The sequence below is a fragment of the Ornithorhynchus anatinus genome, chromosome 7 (genome assembly GCF_004115215.2).
Source record: "Ornithorhynchus anatinus isolate Pmale09 chromosome 7, mOrnAna1.pri.v4, whole genome shotgun sequence".
NCBI lineage: Eukaryota > Metazoa > Chordata > Mammalia > Monotremata > Ornithorhynchidae > Ornithorhynchus > Ornithorhynchus anatinus.
In genome coordinates this window covers 15,784,202-15,807,715 of record NC_041734.1, presented here as the reverse complement: position 1 = coordinate 15,807,715, position 23,514 = coordinate 15,784,202, and the positions used below count along the sequence as shown (strand labels likewise).

At 45.2% G+C, this 23,514-nt stretch overlaps 1 protein-coding gene and 1 long non-coding RNA gene across 4 annotated transcripts; one reads left to right on the top strand and one right to left on the bottom strand.

Annotated features, from left to right (window-relative positions):
* Window positions 1-364: 364 nt before the first annotated feature.
* LOC114813240 lies at window positions 365-1,458 on the bottom strand. Of its 2 annotated transcripts, XR_003760914.1 has the most exons (4): window positions 1,048-1,458; window positions 865-942; window positions 497-576; window positions 365-391 (listed from the first exon to the last, which is right to left on the bottom strand). It is a non-coding gene; the product is annotated as an uncharacterized LOC114813240 (long non-coding RNA). The 2 variants fall into 2 exon arrangements; XR_003760912.1 differs by lacking the exon at window positions 1,048-1,458 and having other exon boundaries at window positions 865-1,041.
* Window positions 1,459-2,078: 620 nt separating this feature from the next.
* On the top strand, window positions 2,079-20,235 carry RNF138 (ring finger protein 138). 2 transcript variants are annotated; one of them, XM_029069097.2, is made up of 7 exons: window positions 2,081-2,258; window positions 9,533-9,698; window positions 11,339-11,454; window positions 14,421-14,477; window positions 14,882-14,993; window positions 16,135-16,242; window positions 18,708-18,885. In XM_029069097.2, the coding sequence occupies exons 1-7, from the start codon at window positions 2,146-2,148 to the stop codon at window positions 18,774-18,776; spliced, it is 741 nt and encodes a 246-aa protein (XP_028924930.1). In that variant the 5' UTR covers window positions 2,081-2,145; the 3' UTR covers window positions 18,777-18,885. The 2 variants fall into 2 exon arrangements, with proteins under 2 accessions (XP_028924931.1, XP_028924930.1); XM_029069098.2 differs by lacking the exon at window positions 16,135-16,242 and having other exon boundaries at window positions 2,079-2,258; window positions 18,708-20,235.
* Window positions 20,236-23,514: the final 3,279 nt, after the last annotated feature.

The window sequence follows — 23,514 nt, the reverse complement described above, 5'->3', positions numbered from 1 at the left end:
GTAAGACGCCAAGAGCTAATTCCTTTGGGCACACGATTCCGAATCCTCCGGGGAAGGAGGTAAATCAGTGCAAAGCCCTTTCCGGGTACACTTTTAATGAATGTCTGTCTCCACCTGTAGACTGTAAGGTCACTGGAGGCAAGTCTGGTCCTTAACTCTCCAAGTGCTAAGTACTGTGCTGTGTACTTAGTAAGTACTCCCCAAATATCCTAAATAGATCATAAAATAGATGAGAACAGAATCAGAGTAGAAAGCTTTCACCTTGGTTCCGGGCAGAGAATGTATCTACTAAACTGCTTTATTGTACTCACTGTAAGCGTTTAGTTCAGTGGTGGGCTCTCCCAAGCACTAAGTACAGTGCTCTGTACTTAGTAAGTGCTCCCCAAATATCCTAAATAGATCATACAATAAATAAAAACAGAATTAGAGGGGAAAGCTTTCCCCTTGGTTCCGGGCAACAAACGTGTCTGCTAAAGTTCTGCTTGACTGTACTCACCTAAGCACTCTTAGGTCAGTGGTGGGCTCTCCCAAGGGCTAAGTACAGTGCTTCATACTTGTAGGTGCTCCCCCAAGATCCTAAATCGATCATACAATCAATAAAAACAGAATCAGAGGGAAAAGCTTTCACCTTGGCTGTGGGTAGAGAATGTGTCTGCTCAAATTCTGCTTGTTGGTACTCACCCAAGCGTTTAGTTCAGTGGTGGGCTCTCCCAAGCAATGAGTACAGTGCTCTATACTTGTAAACGTTCCCCCAAAATCCTAAATAGATCATGCCATCAGTTAAAAAAGAATCAGAGGGGAAAGCTTTCACCTTGGCTGTGGGCAGAGAATGTGTCTGCTCAAATTCTGCTTGTTGGTACTCACCCAAGCGTTTAGTTCAGTGGTGGGCTCTCCCAAGCAATGAGTACAGTGCTCTATACTTGTAAACGTTCCCCCCAAATCCTAAATAGATCATGCCATCAGTTAGAAAAGAATCAGAGGGGAAAGCTTTCACCTTGGCTGTGGGCAGAGAATGTGTCTGCTCAAATTCTGCTTGCTTGTACTCACCCAAGCGCTTAGGTCAGTGGTGGGTTCTCCCAAGCGCCGAGTACAGTGCTCTATACTTGCAGAGGCTTCCCCAAAATCCTAAATAGATCATACCATCAGTTAAAAAAGAATCAGAGGGGAAAGCTTTCACCACGATTCCGATCAAAGAACGGATCTGTTCAAATTCTGCTGGATGATGTTCCCTGAGAGCGCTCTTAGTGGGATGATGGGGGCGGGGGGGGAAGGGGGGGAAACGGTCACTAAGTAGGATTGATTGATCGATGGGGGGGGCAGCGATCCCTAAGTAGTATCGATTGATTGATCGATGGGGGCGGGGCCCACCCTAAGTAACGGCCCCCAAGGTTGGAGGGGGCGGGGCCTGACGTCACAAACCGCGCCCCTCCCCCGCGTGGGGGGGCGTTGCCATGGCAGCGGGAGCCGCCTCCCCCGCCTTCCCCGGGCCGGGCGGGCGGGGGAGGGGCAGTGCCATGGGCGAGGGGCTCGCGGGCGGCGGCGGCGGAGGAGGAGGAGGAGGAGGAGGGAGAGGGCCGCTCCTCGTCCTCCCGGAGCACCATGAGGCTCAGCCCGACGCCGGGCCCGTGAGCGCAGGACCGGCCGCCGCCCCCCGCCCCCGCCCCCGGCCGGGAACAGCGGGACCCCCGCCCTCCTAAGTCAGTGGCCGGGGCCGTTGCGGGAGGAGGCGGCGGGGGTTGGGGGGCGGCCGGTCCCGGGGAAAACGAAAGCGAAAGCCCCCGTGCCCCGGGGGACGGGACCCCCCCCTCCCCCCCCAGCCCGGCCCCTCGCCGGTTAACGGGCGGGCCGAGGGAGGCCGCGGGGAGCGCGCGGGGCGGGAGAGGAAATGACGGCCCTCCGGGGGCCCAAACTCAGCCCCCTCCCCTTCCCCTTCCCCTTCCTCCTCCTCCTCCTCCTCCTCCTCCTCCTCCTCGTCTCTCTGTCCCTCCCTCCCCCAGGCCCGGCCGGCCCGGCCCATCGCTGACGCCGCCGCCGCCTCCTCCTTCTCCTTCTTCTCCTCGTCGTCCGCCCGCCCGCCCGTCCGTCCGTCCTTCTCCTCGGGCGGCGCAGGGAGCCGAGGCCGCCGCCGCCGCCGCCGCCATCGCCATGTCCGCCGAAGCCTTCTCCGAGCGGCCGGATTTCAGCGAGGACGATTTCTACTGCCCCGTCTGTCAGGAGGTCTTCAAGACCCCCGTGCGGATCACCGCCTGTCAGCACGTGTGAGTCCGGGCCGGGGCCGGGGCCTGGACCGACCGACCGCCCGACCGCCCTCAGCGGCCCTCCCTCACCCTCACCCTCACCCTTTCAACCTGCCCTTACCCTTTACTCTCCCCTCAACCTCCCTTACCCTCCCCTCACCTTCCCTCTCATTCCCCCATCACCTTTCCTCACCCTCCCCTCACGTTCCCTCACCCTTCCCTCACCCTCCTTCATCCTCCCCTCACCCTCCTTCATCCTCCCTCACCCTCCCTCATCCTCCTTCATCCTCCCCTCACCCTCCCCTCACCGTCCCTTACCCCCCCTCACCCTCCTTCATCCTCCCTCACCCTCCTTCATCCTCCCCTCACCCTCCTTCATCCTCCCCTCACCCTCCCTCATCCTCCCTCCCTCTCCTTCACCTTCCCTCAACCCTCCCTCAACCCTCCCTCCCCCTCCCTCAACCCTCCGTCCCCCTCCCCTTACCCTCCCTCCCTCAACGGCCGCTCCCCCCCCCCCCACCCCCCCCCCGCTTCTCCTGCCCCCTTGGGGCCCCCGGGAGGAAAGGGAAGGCCGTGGAGGGGACGGGGCAGCCTCGCCCCCAAGCCATCATCTTACCGTCATTTCGCTTGGAGATTGCCCGGTCTCCTCCCCCCCCCCCCCCAACCCCTTTTTTTAAAAAGGGCGCTGGTTAAGCATTCACTGCGTGCCAGCGTCCAGCCCACTGCGCGCCGGGCCTGATACCACCCACAAGGGGCTCCCCGCCGTCACCCCCGTTTTACAGTTGAGGTAACTGAAGTGATCGGCCCCAGGTCACCCGGACGGACGACAAGTGGCAGAGCCGGGATTCCTCATTCGTTCAGTCATTCAGTCGCCCTTATTGAGCGCCTACTGTGCGCAGAGCACTGTACTAAGCGCTTGGAATGGACAGTTCGGCAACAGAGAGAGACAACCCCTGCCCAACAACGGGCTCAGGGTCGAAACGGGGGCGACAGACGACGAAACGAAACAAGTCGTCAGGCACGTCCTTGTCATTCCCAGGCCCCTGCGCTATCCGTTGGGCCACCCTGCTGCTTCCCTCCATCCCAGCCTGCCCACTCGTCCCGCCCCCACCCCTGGGCTCTGGCCGTTGAGGTCATTGATCGGTGGTATTTATGAGGCACTCACTGTGTGCGACCCACTGGACAGAGCCCTCGGGAGGGGACAGTTCAATAGAGTTGGTAATAATAATAATAATAATGTTGGTATTTGTTAAGCGCTTACTATGTGCAGAGCACTGTTCTAAGCGCTGGGGTAGATACAGGGTAATCAGGTTGTCCCACATGAGGCTCCCAGTTAATCCCCATTTTACGGATGAGGTAACTGAGGCACAGAGAAGTGAAGTGACTTGCCCACAGTCACACAGCTGACAAGTGGCAGAGCCGGGAGACGAATTCCATGACCTCTGACTCCGACGCCCAGGCTCTTTCCACACCTTCCCTGACCACAAGGAATTACCTGATCTCCTTCCTACTGGAAGGTGGACCCCATGTGGGACTGGGACTGTGCCTGACCCAACTCACTCGTGTCTATCCCAGCGCTTAGAACAGTGCTTGACACGTAGTAAGCATTTGACAGATAACACCCCAAAAAAAGAGTTTACAGTCAAGAGGGGAACAGACACTAAAATTTCACATCAGGGATTGGCAGAGTTTAAGGATACGTACATAACTGGTTTGGGAGCTGGTATGGGAGTAGGGTGAATAGCAAATGCTTAAGAGGCACAGACTCTGGAAACAAATTCATCTTTTGGTTCAAGGAAAGATAGGGAGGGTGACTTAAAACAGTGAGTTCCAAACTATTTTCCCTTCCCTGGGTCTTCCTCTCCACCAGGTTTCCGTGGCCCTTTATGTTCCACGAGTTCCCCTACAGAGGGTGGCAGGATTTGCAGGGTGTTGAAAATCAACTAATAATAATTATTATAGAATTTGTTGAGCACTTACTATGTGCCAGGCACTGTACTAAGCACTGGGGCGGATAAAAGCAAATTAGATTGGACACAGTCCCTGTCCCACATGGGGTTCACACCTTCAAATCCCCCAAGTCTGTGAGCCCATTGTGGGCAGGGATTGTCTCTCTGTTGCTGAACTGTAATTTCCAAGCACTTAGTACAGTGCCCTGCACACAGTAAGGGCTCAACAAATACAACTGAATGAATGAATGAGGTAGCTGTGGCACAGAGAAGTGAAGTGACTTGTCCAAAGTCACACAGCAGACAAGAGGTGGAGTGGGGATTAGAATCCGTGGCACCAAAAGAATTTTCAGCGACAAAGTCTAAAGATATGTACATAGTGCTGTGGGGTTGGGTCCAAGTACTCTTCCCCCTCAGTCAATCAATGGTATTTAAGTGCTTACTTTGTGCAGAGCACTGTACTAATTGCTTGGAAGAGTACAATACAACAAAATTAGCAGATATGTTCCCTGCCCCTGATGAGTTTACAGTCTAGAGGGGAGCTTACAGTTTAGACAGGGCAGGTAATGTGTCTACCAACGTCGTCGTATTGTTCCCTCCTAAGCACTTAGTACAGTGATCCGCATGTAGTAAGCAGCTCATAAATACCACTGACTAACTGGATAACTAGAAATATCAAAGTGGCAAGAGAGGGGCATATAGGGTGAAAAGGTGACAAATTAATCAAGGAAAGCCTCTTGGAGGAGATGTGATTTCAGGAGAGCTTTGAGATGGGAAGAGAAGCAGGTCTGCTGAATGTGACTGGGGAGGGGAGCCCTGGCGAAAGGGAGCATGTGAGCAACAGGTCAGTGGCTGAAGAGATGAAAACAAGGCCCAGTGAGTAGGTTGGTGTGAGAGGAACAAAGTGTGTGAGCTGGGGTATGGTGGGAGAGGAGCGAGGAGATGGAGGGAGTGGAGAGCTGATTGGCTACTTTAAAGCCAACAGTGAGGAGGTTCCATTTGAAGTGGAGAGGGTGAGCAACCTTTGGAGGTGTGGGGAGATGTGCACCAGTCTTCCCATTTCATTCATTTGGTCGTATTTACAGAGTGCTTACTGTGTACAGAATACTGTACTAAGCGCTTGGAAAGTACAAATCAGCAACAAATAGAGACAGTCCCTGCTCACAACGGGGTTGAAGGGGGAAGACAAAGATCAAAACAAGTAAACAGACATCAATAGCGTCAATATAAATAAGTAGAATTATAGATATATAATATATAGATACACATCATTAATACACATCATTTCATACATGACCACGTTCGGATCCTCACCTGAGTCCTGGTCGAATCAAGGCTGGAGGAGAAAGGAGGAGCAAGGCTCTGCTCCGGCGAGGGAGGGGTGGGAAGTTAGGAGGAAGAGAGGGAACTGGGTACAAACACTAATGGGGTGAGAAGCAGAGGAGGAATAGAGGATGGTCATTTTTACAGGTCCTTTAAACTTGAGGGATTCTATCCTGTTACCCCATCAAGCAAATAGAATTTTTTAGGCCAGCTGAGGTCCATTTATTAGTGTACCATCTCCTTCAGATGCACAGCAGAAGTGAAATGAAATCAGCAGTTTTTTCTTTCTGTTCATTCAGCGTAAACAATGAGGCCTGGGTAGGTGCCTATTTGCAAGGCAGGCTTGGCCCATCTGTTGGGCCCTTTAGATGACGCTTGGTGTAGCCACTGTCGCCGTGAGCTCTGTGGTGCCGATGAAGGCTCTTGAGGGACTTGGGGACTGAGAGGAAGCCCGCATGAAGGAAGTGATTATCGTGCTAGTGGTTTGTCAAGTTTTACTCACACTCTGTCTTCCCTGACAGTCTTGTTCCCAACTGGGCACAGAGTTGCAGGGGTGGCGAGGGTCAAGAAGGGAGTGTGGGACCACTCTCTTGGACTGTACTCTCCCAAGCACGTAGTACATTGATCTGCAAATGGTAAGCGCTCAATAAATACCATTGCTGATGATGAGTTGGAGGAGAGGAAGGGGTGGCAGAGAGTGCATACAACTCATTTGGACAGAAATGAGAGGAGAGAAATGGGGCGATAGTTTGGTGCAGAGGGTATTTGTAGGCTAGGGGAAAGTAGAGTGTAAGGAGCCATGAAAGTGAGTGGTTGGTGATGGCAGAAAGAAGGAAGGAAGAAGAATTTTGTCCAGTTCACCAGTAAGAATTTGAGCCACTGTAGTCTAGTGGAAGGTGATGGGATTGGGCGTTAAGGGACCTGGGACCTAACACCTAGCTTAGTGTGTCACTCTGGACAAGTTCCTTAACCTGGGCCTCCCATTTCCTCACCTGGTCACTGTGGGTAATAATACTTCCCTCTCACAGGAATATTACAAGAACAAAGTGAGAGAATTGCTGTCAAAATGCTTTGGAAAAATGAAAACACTGTATAAATTCAAGGTGTTGCCATTATTCTTACTAAAAATAGTGGAAAGAGGGTTTCTGAGTTCTTGGGAGTTCAAGTGGGCAAAGGTTTTCTCCCCCATCCCCCCCGGCCTTTATTAGCCACGCAGTGTTGGCTGGGAAGGGGACACAGTATTTGGTGTCACCTTAACTTTGTGAGACATCCCCCCCCCCCCGGAATCCTGCCATGGACCTTTTTACTCATCCTTTCCATGTTCGCCTCTTTCTCCGGCTAGCGCTCAGACCTCTCTGCCTAGTGCTGTCTCTTTTTTTCAATGTCTCACCCCCTGTTTCTCTCCCTCTCCTTCCTTGACTTACCTGGCCCTTTCTTCTTTGTATTTCTAAATTCATTTGTTCTTTTCCTCACCTAAAACTTTTTGGTCACCAGGAGTCTGCTGGACCTCCAGCATTTGTGGTGGTGGACCAGTGTTCTGTAACCTATGGCTCAGAAGCCACATCAGGATCTTCTTGGAGCCAAATGTGGCTCTCGGGCCAGGGAGAAGAAGAGGTGTTGATTTAACACTGCTGCTCAGGGTCTCTGGGGGAGCCCTCTCCAAACTTTTTTTAACTTTGTTTTGGGTTGTTTTTTTTAATGGCATTTGTTAAGCATTTACTCTGTGCCAGACATTGGGGTAGATACAAGCTAATCAGGTTGGAAACAGCCCATGTCCCTCATGGGCTCACAATCTTAATTCTCATTTTAACAGCTGAGGTAATAGGCTCGGAGAAGTTGAGAGACTTGCCACACGTGACGCAGCCGACAAGTGGCGGAGCCAGGATGAGAAGCTAGGTTCTTTTGATTCCCAGGCCTGTGCTCCATCCTTTAAACTGCACTGCTTCTTTTTAGGTTAAAATTACTGCACTCATCTCAGGTCAGTAAATTAAACTGAGAAGCAGCCTGGCCTACTGGAAGGAGTCCAGGCCTGGGAGTCAGGGGACCTGGCTCCTAGTTCTGGCTCTGCCACCTGCTTGCTGTGTGACCCTGGCCAAGTCACTTTAGCTTCTCTGTGACCCAGTTTCTTCATCTGTAAAATGGGGATTATTCAATCCCTGTTCTTTCTTACACTTAAAAGTGAAGCCTGATTAGGGCAGGATCAGTATCCAACCTGAATACCTTGTATCTATTCCAGCACATAGTACGGTGCTTGGCACATAGTATGCGCTTAACAAGTACTATTATTACTAAGTAATAATTTTTTAAAAATCAGGACTTGCAATTAAAACAGTAGTCAGTGGATTTGGGTGTGTTGTGGAGGGAGGAAAGTTCCAGGCCAGGGAAACAGTATGAGCAGGGGGTCGTAGGCAGGAGAGTAGAAACCCAGGTACAATTTGGTGATCCTGTAAGGATCAAAGAGTGCAAGCTGGGGAGTAGTGGGGAAGAGAGCCAATACGTAAGCTGGGGAAAGCTGTTGGAGAGCCTTGAAACCATTGGTAGGGAATTTTTGCATGGTGCAGCGGGCAATGGGTAGTCATTGGAAGGTTTTGAGTGGAAAGATGCATGCAGCAGATGATCTGGGCAGCAGCATATAATATAGACTTGAAGTAGAGAGAAACCGCAGCCCTGGAGACCAGTGAGGAGGCCGATGATACAATAGTCCAACTGAGCACATGCTGATTACATACTGTGTGTAGAGCAATCAGTGTCGCATTTGTTGAGCACCTGCTGTGTGCAGAGCACCATATTAAGTACTTGGGAGAGTACAGTACATCAGAGTTGGTAGACATGATCCCTGTCCTCAAGGATCTTCCAGTCTACCTTTGTCTTTGAGAAAGCTGTCATTGCCTTCAGGATCTCACCCACATATTTTCCCACTATTTTACTAGTGTATGGATCACATCTGTTGCATTTCGCTTCTGCTTCTAGGAGCATATGAAGGCAGATCGAATCATTCTGTTTCCTTAAAAGATTTTTCTTTCAAAGTACTGTACATTCAGAATGCTTGTTGCTTGCCAGGAGGTTCTTCTCATTCTTCATCAGCAAGGAATCCTTTTTTTTTTGGTTTGCTTTTTTTTTTAAACAAACATCCCCCGGGCTTGCAAATATAATTGCCAGTCTCACGGGTGCTAGACTCAATGAAAAGTTGCCCAGCAATTGATGACCCAAGGTCACAAATGAAATGTGATCGGGAGGATGGGCAAGTTTAAACCCTGCTTTTCACTAGGGTTTTCCCAAGTTCTTCATTTGAGTGGGTGTGAGCTTTAGAAGGATCAGAGTGGGGATGGCCAGGGAAGAAGGATGGAGTCAAGTCTAACTCCATAGGCTCCTTCTCTCCTGAGCCAAATTTTCTGTGCAGAAAATAGCCTTTTCTTGGGCCACTGCAGAGCATGGAGCCCTTGTGTTTGCCTGGACCCAGAGAAACAGGCAGGCTGAGAGAAGGATGCTCCTCCTTTTCTTTTCCTGCACTTTGGAAAAGGGCCTTGTTCTCTCTGAGATCGAAAGGGGAGAATCCAGCTCGATAGCCATCGTTCTTTTGTTTTTTTGGCTAGCCAGGTTAAGGGCCAGAGACACTGACTATGTGAACAGAGATAGTCATTTGTTCACTTTTGAAAGCTGCAGTAGGTTTTTATTTTTTTAAGAAGGTTCTTATTCGGATCAATATAGAATGAGCAAATCATTAGCGAGTGAATTTCAAATCCTTGTTCAAATTCAGTAGCCTCTTGTTTTGGTTGCCTTCAGGATGTTTGTTTCAATGTTCTACTTGAGATTCCTTTCTAAAACTAAAAGTGACTCCAGTTACGTTTTGGGCTTCTATGTTGTAACAAATGAGATGATTCAAAATGTAGAAATTCCGAGAAGAAATAATGAAAAGTCTCCCATCCCGTATTGTTGCCATTCTTTATCCTGATCTTTGTTTTTATCTTTGTATTCTAGGACTGCGGGCTCTCTCCCTAATTTCTAATCTTACTTCTGGTTCAGTTTCTGTAGAAAATGTTTCCTGACTGCTATGAGGGAAAGTGGAGTACATTGCCCTTTCTGCCGAGGAAATGTGACCAGAAGAGAAAGAGCATGTCCCGAAAGAGCTTTGGACATTGAAAACGTCATGAGGAAGTTCTCTGGCAGCTGCAGATGCTGTGCCAAACAGGTAGAGTAAGCTACTGCTCTTGATGGTAGAAAGTCAACTTTGCTTCAGAGAGCATCACCCTGAATGAGCTGAGTGCTTTGAAGGCTTTGGGGCCCAAGCTTACTTCCTGGTGCAGGAGTTATTTCTATAATTACAAAAAGTTGAACAGTTACAAACTAGTAGTAATAGTATTTCTTAAGCGCCGACTGTATGTGGAGGGCACTGTACTGAGCGCTGGGAACTTGTACACAGATGGGAATTAGAGCTGGAACCTTTTCCTCGAGGGGCTTACAACCTGAGAAACAGTTGTCTCAGGGGGGTTTGACAATTAGTGGTCCTTATGGGAACAAAGAACAACTTCGAATGCTAAGTTAAGGGAGTAGGTAAAAATCCCTAGCTGGGACAAGAAACCAGTGGAAAGTCAAATCTCTGGCAAATAACTTTAAAGCCATGTGTGCCTGATGACCCATACCCAGGACTCTAGGAATGGGGAGTTTAAGCAACACTGAGGTGAAGTCTCACCAGTGCGCTTTGAGGGTTCTGACCTAAGGATACATTTGAAGGAAAGTCTTAAATCTAATTTAAGGGTCATTCAAAAAAATCATTTATCATAGATGACAATTTCTTAGCATCCATTTTAAAGGACGTTTTAACATACACTTGGGAGAGAAGTTGCTCCAACATGTCCTCATGGGGCAGATTTGGAACGAGACCCTTGCTTTATATTTGTGAGATTCCTTAAAATAAATAAATAAAAGGCCAAAAACCAACTTTTTACAGACTACAGACACAAACTTAGTCTTTCCCTCTATCTCCCAGTTTCTTACTTGGAAAATAACAGTGGTGGGCAGGGGAGGCTGTTGGGATTGAGAAGTTGTGATAAGCGTAACCATCCTCAACAAAACCATCCTCTGTCCCAGCCAACAGAGTGGTTTAGCAGTCAGACTCTTTCATGCTTTATGCCCAGGTCCTATCAGGGGCTTCTTCCAGGTGTGAGGGAAGTGGGTCTTCCATTTGAAGAAGAGCTTCTAACTCCTCATCACTTGCCTGGAAAGCGGTGCACTGGATAACCTGGCATTTCATTTTTTTAGGAGTTAAATTTCAAGTGAGGGCACCACATGATAGCTAGACTAGAAAAAAACCCACCCAATTATCCTCAGGAGATAGATTTTTTTATTCTTTCAAATCTGCATTTCTGGCTGAGAGAATGTGTATGAGGAACCTAGATTGGTCTGTGTGGTTTGAGTGATTGCTCTCCAGATTGTACCTCACCCTCCTACTAATTCCTATTACAACTAACATTGGCATTCCAGGAATATGGCTGCATGAATAAAAGCTCAGATTTAAATCAGTTAAGTGGAGGATTTCTCCGTTCTACGATGCCAGAGGCACTTATCCCTTTCATGAATATCCTAAGGTTTAATTCAGAGTGGAGAATAGAGGATTTACTTGTTAGAATTGCATGAGCAAGGAACTTCTCTACTTCAGTCAACCACCACTCAGTAAGATTTTAACAAGCCTCTACTGTGTGCAGAGCACAGTTGGAATACTTAGTTCCTTGATCTCATCTTTGTTTTTCTGTTGGCACAAGTGTCTATGGATACTGTGAGGTGTCTTCACTAGCTCAAATGAAAAATTGATTTGGTGATTTTTATTTACAGATTAAATTCTATCGGATGAGGCATCACTACAAAACCTGTAAGAAGTATCAAGATGAATATGGTGTTTCCTCTGTCATTCCAAACTTCCCAATCTCCCAAGATTCAGGAGGGAATAGGTGAGTGATTTCCTTGAGCATCAAAACATAAAACACCCCCCAAAAAACCCGAACGTAAAAATATACCAAGTTTTCCTGTTTTGGGTGAATTCTGTGCTAAGGGAAGCAAGCATTAAGGTCTGTCGCTTGTGGACAACTGTTTTCCCCAGCGTCATATTGTTTTCTATCTAGAACATTCTCTAATTCCATAACAGAGTTCTATCCAAAATGCACAGTGAAGACACAGGTTATGGAACAGTTGAGTGTAATTATATTTTCAGGCCCTGAGGGAATGAATGCTTAGAGGGGAAGTTTTAAAGAAAATTGCTAGGCGTAGCTCTGAGAGGAAGCATGCCTGAATCCCATGCCAGAGTCATAGGATAGTGACATTCAAAACTAAAACTACGCTCCAGCAGAGTTTTATAAATATTTCTTGCAAACTCTTGAGTTAAAGGAGACGGTACAACGAACTTAGAGGTTGAGTTGGACTCTCCTTCATCCCCGAGTAGAAGAATTACTGTGGATCCTCGGACAAGTCACACAATCCCTTTGCATCTCAATGGAATGATAAATCTTTTTCCTCATAATTTGTTCCTTCCAATATTGAGATAAATCCTACATGTTATTTTAACTTAAAAATCAGTGTACTTAGTGCAGCTGGGTTTTCCTTTTGGAGTCTTTATTTTGAGTTTTTTGGTGCCAAATTTGACTTCATTGTTATGCTTTAAATTCAGGTATTATAGTTCCCAAGCCCCAAATGTTGTTTGCTAGCTCTAGGTTATATTCCTATTGATTTCAAGTTACTGTAAAGAATCACTAGTTTACTCATTTTAAACTTGTCAATTTAAATTGGTTTGCATCCTCCAATTAACATTCTCATAGCTTAGAAAGTCACTAGCTCAGTTTGTAGAGTGCCTCGAGGGCATGTGGCCAGCCAAAAATCAAACACCTAAAGTTCATTCAGCAAATTAGAATCATCAGCTTTTCTCAAAAATCAACTCATCGACAACTTTTGTGAAAAGCCGGGAGTGGGACTTAGTCCGTGGAGATCACTGTTCTTGGCACTGAAGTAAACAAGTAGTTCTGCCATAACATGATTTGGCTAGAACATGATTAAGGAATTTGAGAATGTCCTTCTAACAACATGAGCCTGTTTGGATTCTGTGGGCCCCATTTCGTACGACTTCAGAGTTCCTAAGTACCAAAGGGGAAAGGGTGGATTATGCTGCCAGTTCCACCGGGTGATTATCCAGGGAGGCCTCAGAGGTGAATATTGAAGTACGGAGAGGGATCGAGTCCGTGACTGTTTTCGTGGCCCACCAGACTGTCGTTAATTGATTTGACAGTTGGATGCTTCGTTTGTATTTGAAATGAAGCTATGCCTCAAGGGTCTGGCTGTTTGAGTACATGAAACTTATATCCAATTTCCAAGTATCCAAATTTATGCAGAAGAAGTCTGTTTGGAACGCCAACTCGGTACCAATGTAAGCAGCCTAATTCTATCTAAGACATTTACCCACTCTGACTTAGCCATTACGGTCTCCTTATTTCGCAACGTGGCCGTACAAATAAAGTTGGGTGAATGAACAGAGCTTACCACACATGGTCTGCAAACAAATAAAGCAAAATTGCCCTGGTTTTGTTCATAAAGGACATTCCAGAGATGTCTCTTGGTCCACGAGCATATTGATTTGGAGGGTTTCCTTGCTTCCACAAGTGGAAGATTTAGCCCCCTGGCTATGGTAATTCATATATTTCCCCTGGGAACATTAAGTTTGCATTTGTCAGAAGAACTTTTGCCACGTTTCATGAGGTCAGATTCTCCGATATTGCCAGATTTCCTTCCCCAAAAAGCATACCTGATTTTAAAGGCACCTAAAAATAAAAGGACCTGAGAAGTTCAGGTCAGCATTAGTAAGGATTTTTAAAGTACAGTCAGTTCTTCCCTATCATTTGTTCAGTCATATTTGTTCATTCATTCATTCACTAGTAGTTATTGAGCGCTTACTATGTGCAGAGCACTGTACTAAGCACTTGGAGTGTATAATTCGGCAACAGAGAGAGACAATCCCTGCCCAGTAATGGGCTCACAGTCTAAATGGGGGAGGCAGACAGCAAAGCAAAACAGAGCAAAACAAAACGAGCAGGCTAGTCCAGACATCATCAAGATAAATAGAATCATAGAGCACTTACTGTGTGCAGAGCACTGTACTATCATGCGACTTCAGTACTGGTTCTGGGTAGGATATGAGGGGTTAGGGAGCATTCATCCTTCAGTATATCTCTCTGGATAAAAGCAACACAGTGTCAGCAGAAACAGTTGTGCCCATGCGTAGGGTGGATGGCCCAAGTTCCGTGACAAGATTTCTCCTTCACATGAGGTTCTTCAGGAAGATATCCCTCATCTTATAGAAGACCTGACTTGTGCTGATAACTTGAGCAGGGCAAATGGAGCAGAGCTCAGTTGGTATTTGTAGTGTCGCAGCCCTGAGGCGACCAGTACTTGCAGATCTCAACCGCAGGATTGGCGAGAACTGCCAACCTAAACTTTCATCGGTTTATTTTTTAGTTTGGTTCTACACTATCACAGTCCATTAAATTTTTATTTCCCTTTTAAATGGGTTACATTTTTGTCATCCACCCTGGGTAATTTTTGTGATCATTAAATTGTATTTATTGAGCACTTACTGTGTGCAAAGCACTCTACTAAGCGCTTGGGAGAGTACAATTTAACAACAGACACATTCCTGCCTACAATAAGCTCACAGTGTAGAGTGGCTTCAAACTATCTCAGCATACCACTGTTGGTAGGTTATTATGAGAAACAAGCTTGTTCCGTCAAGGGAATTTATATATGTCCTGCTGATTTAAGCTAATTTTAAATTCATGATCTCACACTTGATTAAAAAAAAAAGGGACACTTTTCAGTTATTTAAGATATTATAGTTTTTAAATACTGACTGTCCTTTCTCTGTGCTTAAATGAAGTAATCGGAGTGGAACATCTACATCTGATAATACAGAATCGCTTCCAAGAGAGTCAAGGTAAGAAAGGAGATAACTCTGGTTTAATTCAATTTTGGGATAATTCTTTAAACTGCAAGAGACTGCTATTGAACGGACTTTTGGATAATACTGGTCATTTGCTATTCATTGAAACCTCTCAGTGCTGTATTAAAGCCTGCCCAACAGAAACCAGTTAAAATAACCCTTGGTCTAATATGAGTTTTGGTGGTAAGGCAGGCGGTCCCTCCCCCGGTGCTCCATCTATCTGTGATAACAACAGACGTGAGATGGAGAGGCCAGCTTGCTTTGAGTGAAATGTCTCTCTACACTTACTCTGACTGTACAGCTGAGAAAAATGTTATGAAGTTTGTATTCCAAGCTGAAGTAGAAATTTGATTTGGGGGAACCCTATTCTCCATGTAACATTGTTGCGTGTCTTTCAGTGCAAGTGTGCATCCCACATTTAAGTGTCCCTTGTGTCAAGAAACCAACCTGACAAGGCAGCGTTTACTGGATCACTGTAATAGTAGCCACCTCTTTCAGATTGTTCCCGTGGTAAGTGCATCTGTCAGAGGCAGTCTTGAATGTAGTGAGTCTCCCAGGAAAACACAGGGTATAATTAGAAAATGATTCTTTTGTCCTTAGTTTAGCTATTTTGAATTACACTGGGCAGGGTGGGCTGATTTAAATTGTTATATTTTACGTGAGCTATTTGATGGCTCATTCTTTATCTTAGCCTTTGGGCTCAAAGTCAGGTATTATAAAACAAACCCAATTTCCCTTTTCATTTGGAATCTCACCTTAATGGTAAAGATTTAAGAGATCAGGTCTCTTTCTATTCGAAAACCAGATTAAATTTTTAAAAACATTCGATTTTTCATTGAAGGTACTCAGAAAATCAATCCAGTGATCCAAGCCTCCTTTGGACCACTATTCATTCAATAGTTAACTTACTAGTTTCTTAAAATTTGGGGTATTCATTCGAAAAGCCAGAATAAGCTGTGCAGATAGGTATAATATTTGATATGTTTGCTTTTTCTCATTATTAAAGGTCCCAGAGAAGCATGTGGCAGTTAGAGATTTGGTTCTATGGTTTAGAAACGAGACAAGGAAACCCATTAGGAGAAGCAGCGTGGCTCAGTGGAAAGAGCATGGGCTTCAGAGTCAGGGCTCATGAGTTCAAATCCCAGCTCTGCCACTTGGCAGCTGTGTGACTGTGGGCAAGTCACTTAACTTCTCTGGGCCTCAGTTCCCTCATCTGAAAAAGGGGGATTAAGACTGTGAGCCCCACGTGGGACAACCTGATTCCCCTATGTCTACCCCAGCGCTTAGAACAGTGCTCGGCCCATAGTAAGCGCTTAACAAATACCAACATTAGGAAAGACTGTAGCTATATAACAAAAGACAAAAAACGTTAGATATTAAAGTAAGGACCTTTACCTCATTGTAACACACTTTACATCTCACTGTAATCTGAGTGTAAAAAGCTGTAATCATGGGAAATAGCCTGCCGCTCAAGTGAAGTGGCAAGTGGTTGATGGGAGAAAGTTCCCAATGGGGCTTGCAACAAATAACTCCTGTTTATTTGGGCTTTAAAGTACTTTGACCAGGGGGTTGAACCCCCTCATTCAGTGTACTTCTATATCGTGTAACTAACTGAACTATCTTAATTCTTTTCAAAATCTCTTTCACTTAGACATGTCCTATTTGTGTGTCTCTTCCATGGGGCGATCCTAGCCAGATTACTAGAAATTTTGTTAGCCATCTAAATCAGAGACATCAGTTTGATTATGGTGAATTTGTGGTAAGTGTGTTCCTTATTGCTATTCAAGAAAACAGTGTATAAAGGCCTGTGAAAGGCTGCATATGAAAAGTAAAATTAACCTGTTTCACCATCTTAGATGATATGTCTGAACCAGTCTAGAAATGACTCTTTTGGGCCGTAGAACGCTATTCAGCACTTAGAATGGTGCTTGGCACATAGTAGGCGCTTAACAAATACCATCATTATTAAAAGGTTACACTCTTTTTGCTAATAGGGTAATGCAAGCAGAAGTTGTGTTTTTCTTTTCACCTGGGCCAGGAAGAGAGTTGAATAATTTTTAGAGAGTGATCATACATGCTCTGGGAAAAGTGTTTTCTAGAGAGGTGGAGAACTGTGAAGGCACACTGCTTGATGAGCTTTGTAAGCAATTAAAACAGTGCTTTGGAGGCCCATAGGAGGGTGCAGAGTGATAAAATTAGCCCTTCCTGCAAGGGTTTTCTCTTACTAAGAAGAGAAACCTCTACGGGTAACATGTAGAGAACCAGTGTGGCCTGGTGACTAGAACACATGATCCTGGGAGTCAGAAGAACCTGGATTTTAATGCCAGTTCCACCACTTGTCTGCTCTGTGACCTTGGCCAAGTCACTTAACTTTTCTGTACTTCAGTTACCTCATTTGTAAAATGGGGATTAAAACCGTGAGTGCCATGTGGGACAGGGACTGTATCCAACCTGATTATCCCGTATCTACCCCAGCGCTTAATATGGTGCCTGGCATATAGTAAGCACTTAACCAATGGCATTAAAAAAAACCCCTCCAAAAGACACATTTTTCAAGGAAAATGTATATTTAAGACCAACCATATGGACTCTGAAGCTAAGGCTCCATTTGCTGTTCCCTTCCTTCTAGGGAGGGTGAAGGGAGGACGTATGGCAGGTCTAGAAGATGTAAAATGTGCACAGCACGAGTGTCATGTGCAAAAACTAGATCTAAACAGCACAGACCATTTGGATGCAGAAATGAACTGCGTAACACTAACAGCAAATTTAAGTTTAGTATCACTTCAGAGGTAAATGTGGCAGTGAATACACATGGAACAACACTATGACATCTATTACCCCAAATGCAAAATTGCGGTTACTATTGAGCAACCTTGCAGGTAACCTCAGTTTGATGAGCTAGTACCAGAGAATGCTACTAGTGGTGTGGTTTAGGCTGTTTTTAGTGCAGGCAGATGGCTCGGTAGGCTAGTAAATTTTTGTATTTGCTAAAAACGAAACACCACTCGGCCATTTCAGTTTCATGAGAAATAAAAATAAATACTGTCTGAAGGGCGCCTAGACCACCTGTGATCCTCAACCCTCAAATTCTGGAGGTAGCTTACATTGGAAGGGGTTTGGTATGGGTTACTGTCATCTAGTTGGCGTTGTGCTTTAGGGAGATGGGGGCCTCACCGAAAGCATGACATCCCCCGCAACAAACCACCACCCTCCATTCCAGCCACCCCAGCCATAAGGACTGTCTCCTCTCAAAATGGTCATTGCCTCACCGCAGCCTCTCGCACACAAACTTCAGTATTTCTACATGATCAGCTCTTTCTAATACAAGTACCTGGAATTATTACTTTGACTCTTGGACCACCACTGCAGCTGGTCCTGTGCCTTGTCTTGCTCCTGTGGGCAGGACCCTGATCAGCAGCAGCTTCCTGGCGTCCTCGAGTCCTGGCAGGGAGAGGGCATTCAGTCTTCTTCCAGGATCCTCCAGCTTTTACCCTTTACCCTAGCACTTAGCACAGTTCATGGCACATAGTAAATGCTCAACAGTGATTATTATTATTACCAGGGTGAGACTCTTCTCCTTTTGGTCCCCAAATATGGTACTGTAACCCCCTTAGGCCGGTCTACAGGCTATTTTCAGTTTCTTATGAATGTTTGGAGCAGTTTTTGTTGAAGGTAGTGCTCTGCCTAGGCTACCTCATCCCTGTGACCTCTCCAGATCTCACTGAAAGAAATTACTTAATAACTAGAGAGCCTCTTTAATGAATAGAAATCAAAGTTAATTTATTTAGCTCGGGGATGATCCGCTCTAAAACGCAGATTCTGATTCCCCTGGAAAGAGCCCCTTTTATGTTAAAGCCAGAAAAATGAGTCCTGGGGGCCAGAAGATTGTAGGGGCCCTAGGGAAAGCAGTTGGCTCAAAGCAGGGGTGGCTACCAGAATTATTTTTACTCTAGGAGATTGATCAACAAGTTCTTACATTTTCATTTAAATGGTCACTGCCCTCCGATTGAATGAATACTGGTTCTTAAATAGTCCAAGGGAGCTCATTTCTAATTTTAAGCATAAGTGATTACATCCTTGAGAGAAGGATTAGGACTGAGTTCCCGTTATCACTCAACCAATTAAATGGAGATTGTAATAGAAATAATATGTTCGTGTGGTTTGGGGTGAACAGTGAAATATTTCTCTTTCCATTGGTCTCTCCTATTTCAAACATTTTTTTAGAACCTTCAACTAGATGAGGAGACGCAATACCAAACTGCTGTTGAGGAGTCTTACCAACTGAATTTCTAAAAGTGCAGTCACCTGCCTCTTCTGCCTGCCAGTGCCACCTGTAAGAAAAAACTTCGTGATTCACGTTTCAACAGCCTGAGGTGTACATAAATAAAACAGAATTCAATATCTTGTTGGTTTTTTCAATCGCAAAAATAGGGGTTTTGTTGTTGTTGGGTTTTTTTTACACCCTACCCTCTTTTTTGATCAAATAATATAAGGTTATGGTATTGTAAAATAAAGGAGTTTTTTTTCACCTGGTGTTGGTGAAAATTTAGTCAGTGTTGATGTAAATGTCGTACCTTTATTCTTTCTCGCATTAAATTTCTTTGAACTTCTCATTTGTATTTTGTGAGGTTTTCCCACTGTTTGTTCACTGTACAGTAAATAACATTAGTAAAATAGGAAAAACAAAATGGATGTTAGCTCTTGTCTGAGCCAGTAATAATTGTACAATAGAAACTTTGAAAATGTTCCGATTATTCAATATTTCTTAGGGTGGTTTCTAGTTCAGGAATTTATTAGGAAAAATATGCATGTACATGTTTTTTGGTATTTTGAAGGGTAGTGAGATTTCTTGAATGTTAACTTTTAAAAAATGAAAACAAACGTTATTTTTAGATATGGAGTATCGCCACTCGGTTTCACTTCCCACCTGGTGAAAGAACCGGTATACTAGTAGCAGGCGGAAAATAGAGTTCAAATACCGTTGGGCAATTTGAAGTGGGTAGTGAGTCCCTTGACTGAAAGGAGCTCTTTGCCCTGAAAATGCCAAGCAGTTGCCATTGGCCCTCAGACTTTGATAGCAAGTGCTCAGAGGAGTTAAGGGAGCAGTGACTTGGGAGAGATTTTTTCAAGGAAGTGGTATCGAAGTGAGGTTTGACCCCTTCTCTCTGAGTATGTCAGAGTTCCATTTTATTATTCCTAAAGATCAAATGTAAATGCTCTACATTTTTGGCACTTTACAGGTAGCGTGTGTATCTGTAGTATCAACCGAACTGGGGTTATCGAAAAGTAACTTGGGAGGTTAGACTATCTTATTCTGTTGGGTTGAGTATCTTCTCTCCATTGAAACCCATTCAACAAGTGAGGTGCTAAGTTGCTTATCTGTGTGTCTCGCATTTTAGAGGGTAAAAATTGTTTGGGTGATTCAGGAGAGCAGTTCCCCGGGGCCACCCTGAGTACAGCCTGAGTTGATCATGCTCACCAGTGACAGTGTTGAGTGCCAGCCCCCTGCATTACAACACATCTGGGAGGGCCTGAATCACTGCAGAGGAGGAAAAGGGGACTCTTGGATATTCCATGCTTTATGTACTGTTTATGCTACCTTCAAAAATGAGCAGATAATGGAGACCTCAAACCAGTTTGCTGCTAATATTTGTAAAAAGATCTATTTTGATTTTGTTAAAAATCTCCAGAATGTTAACTTTTTTACAGTGAACATTTCTAACTGATTTAATAAAAACTGTTATTAATTTTGGAAGTGTGGTTTTTGAGCTATTTTTTCCCCCCAGTCATGCGAGATAGTTTAAGACCTGAAGAGTAATGTCAACCCCTAGGGAACTGTGGGTTTGATTGTTGAAAACCCCATAGTCAGCAAGGCAAAGAGTCATGAGGAAAATGGACTTTAGTTCAGTTACACTAGTAGCTTTCAGTGGATTCCACAGCAGTAGACTAGTAGTTACCAAGGTATTTATTGAGCACCCACTGAATGCTGTATTAAATACCTGGGAAAGTATAACAGAAGCATGAGACATAGTCCCTGCCCTCCAGAAGCTCACATTATAGTCAGGAAGATAGATATATTTACAAATAGAGGAATCAGAAAAGTCGAAGGCAGGGTTAGCATGGTATGGCAGGTAGGCTGCACCACCCAAACACAGTTAGCAAAGCTATTTTGGGGTGGCCCAAGTCGCAGGGATCCTCCCTACCAACTCTATTTCCTGCTTAGTGGAATGGTCTGAACACAAGTGCTCAGAAAATACCATTGATTGGCATACACAGAAAGGTGACGACCGTGGTTAGTGAGGGACAGTGGCGTTAGTAGTAATGGTGTTTATTAATCAATCAGTAGTATTTGTTGAGTACTTACTAGATGCAGAACATCGTACTAATCCCTGGGAAAGAATGCATAGGTGGGAAAGCAGCAGGTCTGCTCCTTGAGTTTTTTGCTACATTCTTGAACACCTTGGAATTGCAGGAGAGGTCTCATTTAAAACATTTAAAAGTAATTACAGAGACCATTGTACAACTCTTGTAGTGTTCTCTCCCAAGTGTTTGATACAGTGGTCTACACACAGTAAGTGCTCAAAAGCATTAGCTGACCATTTCTCCCCATTGGTCTCAGTAGTTTCAAACAGTGAAGATTTTTACTTGGACACCCAGTCTTTTTAGGGAGAAGCTGGTTGTGGGACCCTGCTGTCAGCTCATCTCTTGGCATCATCACAACCTGTGTAGTTTATGGCTTTAAGCTCATGAGGGAGATTTCCAATGTTTGAGCTGATTATAGGTCCTTCCTACTGCATATGAGGCTTTGGACCACGAAATCTATCAATCGTATTTACTTACTGTGCAGAGCATTGTACTATGCGCTTGGAAGAGTACAATGTAGCAGAGTTGGTAGGCACATTCCCTGTCCATGTTAATGCCATCTGTGCCAGTCTGACTGCAGGGCTCACTGCTCCCAATCTGGCAGGTTTCTTCCAAGTTCAGGACCCTAGAGTGTAGAACAAATCAGGTGGATAGTAATGAGAAAGGAAAAACACCATTCTCCCCTCCTTTTTCCATGAAAAGTGGATCTGTTGACAACTAAATGCAGAGATGAAACTCCTGGTTAATTTTAGTTGAATTGAAAATAAGGGATTTCAGAACTGGCTATTGAACCAATGAAATACCTAAATTACCCGTACATTTTAAGAAAATGATTAGAAATTACAGACATCCTTTTCTGCCTCTTTTCTCCCTCCCTCCTAACTTGCTCTCCCTATTTGAGTGTTAGCTTGGGCGGGGATTGTTTCTGCCAAATCTGTTGTATTGTAATCTCCCAAGCTGTTAGTTAGTACTGTGCTCTGCCCATGGTGCTCAGTAAATACCATCGATTGATCGATCTGCACATAATGAATGTTCAATCGATACTATTGATGATTGAGTAACTGGTTTAACCTCCTACTCATGCACTCCTCTACCTGTCCCCCTCCACCTCTCCTAATTTCAGCTAAACTACATGAGACCCAGCTTGTCATTGGGAATGCCAAATACATGGAAGCAGCGTAACTCAGTGGAAAGAGCCTGGGCTTCGGAGGCAGAGGTCATGGGTTCGACTCCCAGCTCTGCCACTTGTCAGCTGTATGACTGTGGGCAAGTCACTTAACTTCTCTATGCCTCAGTTGCCTCATCTGAAAATGGGGATTAACTGTGAGCCTTCCGTGGGACGACCTGAATACCCTGTATCTCCCCCAGCGCTTAGAACAATGCTCTGCACATAGTAAGCGCTTAACAAATACCAACATTATTATATCTCATGGCTCTTTTGGCAGCATGTTTTCAGGTTTTGGTTCAATTACCTAGTAAACACAGGCTGATGAGCTGGGGATGTCAAGTCCTCTGGCTCCCTGCAGCTTCAGGCCTGGTTTTAAGAATGGCCTTTCGGAGCAGAGCAAATTAAAATGGAGGCTCGCTCCAGATTTCCTGGCTGTAGGCCTGAAAGTAGGGTTTGGGAGGTAAGAACCGAGATGGTGACCATCTTGTATCTCTGCCCTCAGGAATTCCAATGGGGTGGTCCCAAAAGTCGAATCTCCAAGAGACTTTCCATTCATTCATTCATTTAATCATATTTATTGAGCGCTTACTGTGTGCCTAGCTCTGTATTAAGTGCTTGGGAGTATATAATACAATAAACATAAAATTCCTGCCCACTAGGAGCTTACTTTCCCAATAAAGCCCTTATTTCTCCTACTCCCTCTCCTGCATTGCCTGTATATTTGGACTTCGATATTCATCCCACCCTCAGCCCCACAGCACTTAAGTACATATCTGTAATTTATTTTCATGTCTCACCCCTTCCATTATTTTAATGGTTTTTGTTCAGTGCTTACTATGTTACAGGCACTGTTCTAAGCGCTGGGGTAAATACCAGGTTATCAGGTTGTAAACCCGTGTGGGCAGGGATTGCCTCTCTTTATTACTGTATTGTACTTTCCAAGCACTTAGTACAGTGCTCTGCACATAGTAAGTGCTCAATAAATACAATCGAATGAATGAATGAATCAGGTTGAACACAGTCCATATTCCATGGGGCTACAGTCTTAATCTCCATTTTACAGAAGCGGAAACTGAGGCCCAGAGAAGTTAAGTGACTTGCCCAAGGTCAACCAGCAGACAAGTGGTAGAGTTGGGATTAGAACCCAGGTCCTTCTGATTCCCAGGCCCGTGTTTTATCCATTGGGCCACTATTCCTAGTCAAACCTTGCCCTTCCTAGTGAGGGGGTTTACCTTCTCTATAAAAACCCAGTGGAATTTTGGGGTGTGAGGTTAATGATTCGAGGTTTGAGGAGCTTTGGAAGGTGTAAGCCCCTGAACAACAAAATAATTTAGATTTATAAAGAAAACACAATCTGGAATAAAGGAACGGATAAATCAGAAGGTATTCCGGGCCCTCTAGACTGCAAGCTCTTTGTAAGCAGGGAATGTGACAGCTCTATTGAAGTCTCCCAAATGCTTAGTACAGTACTCTGTACACGGTAAGCACTCAGTAAATAAA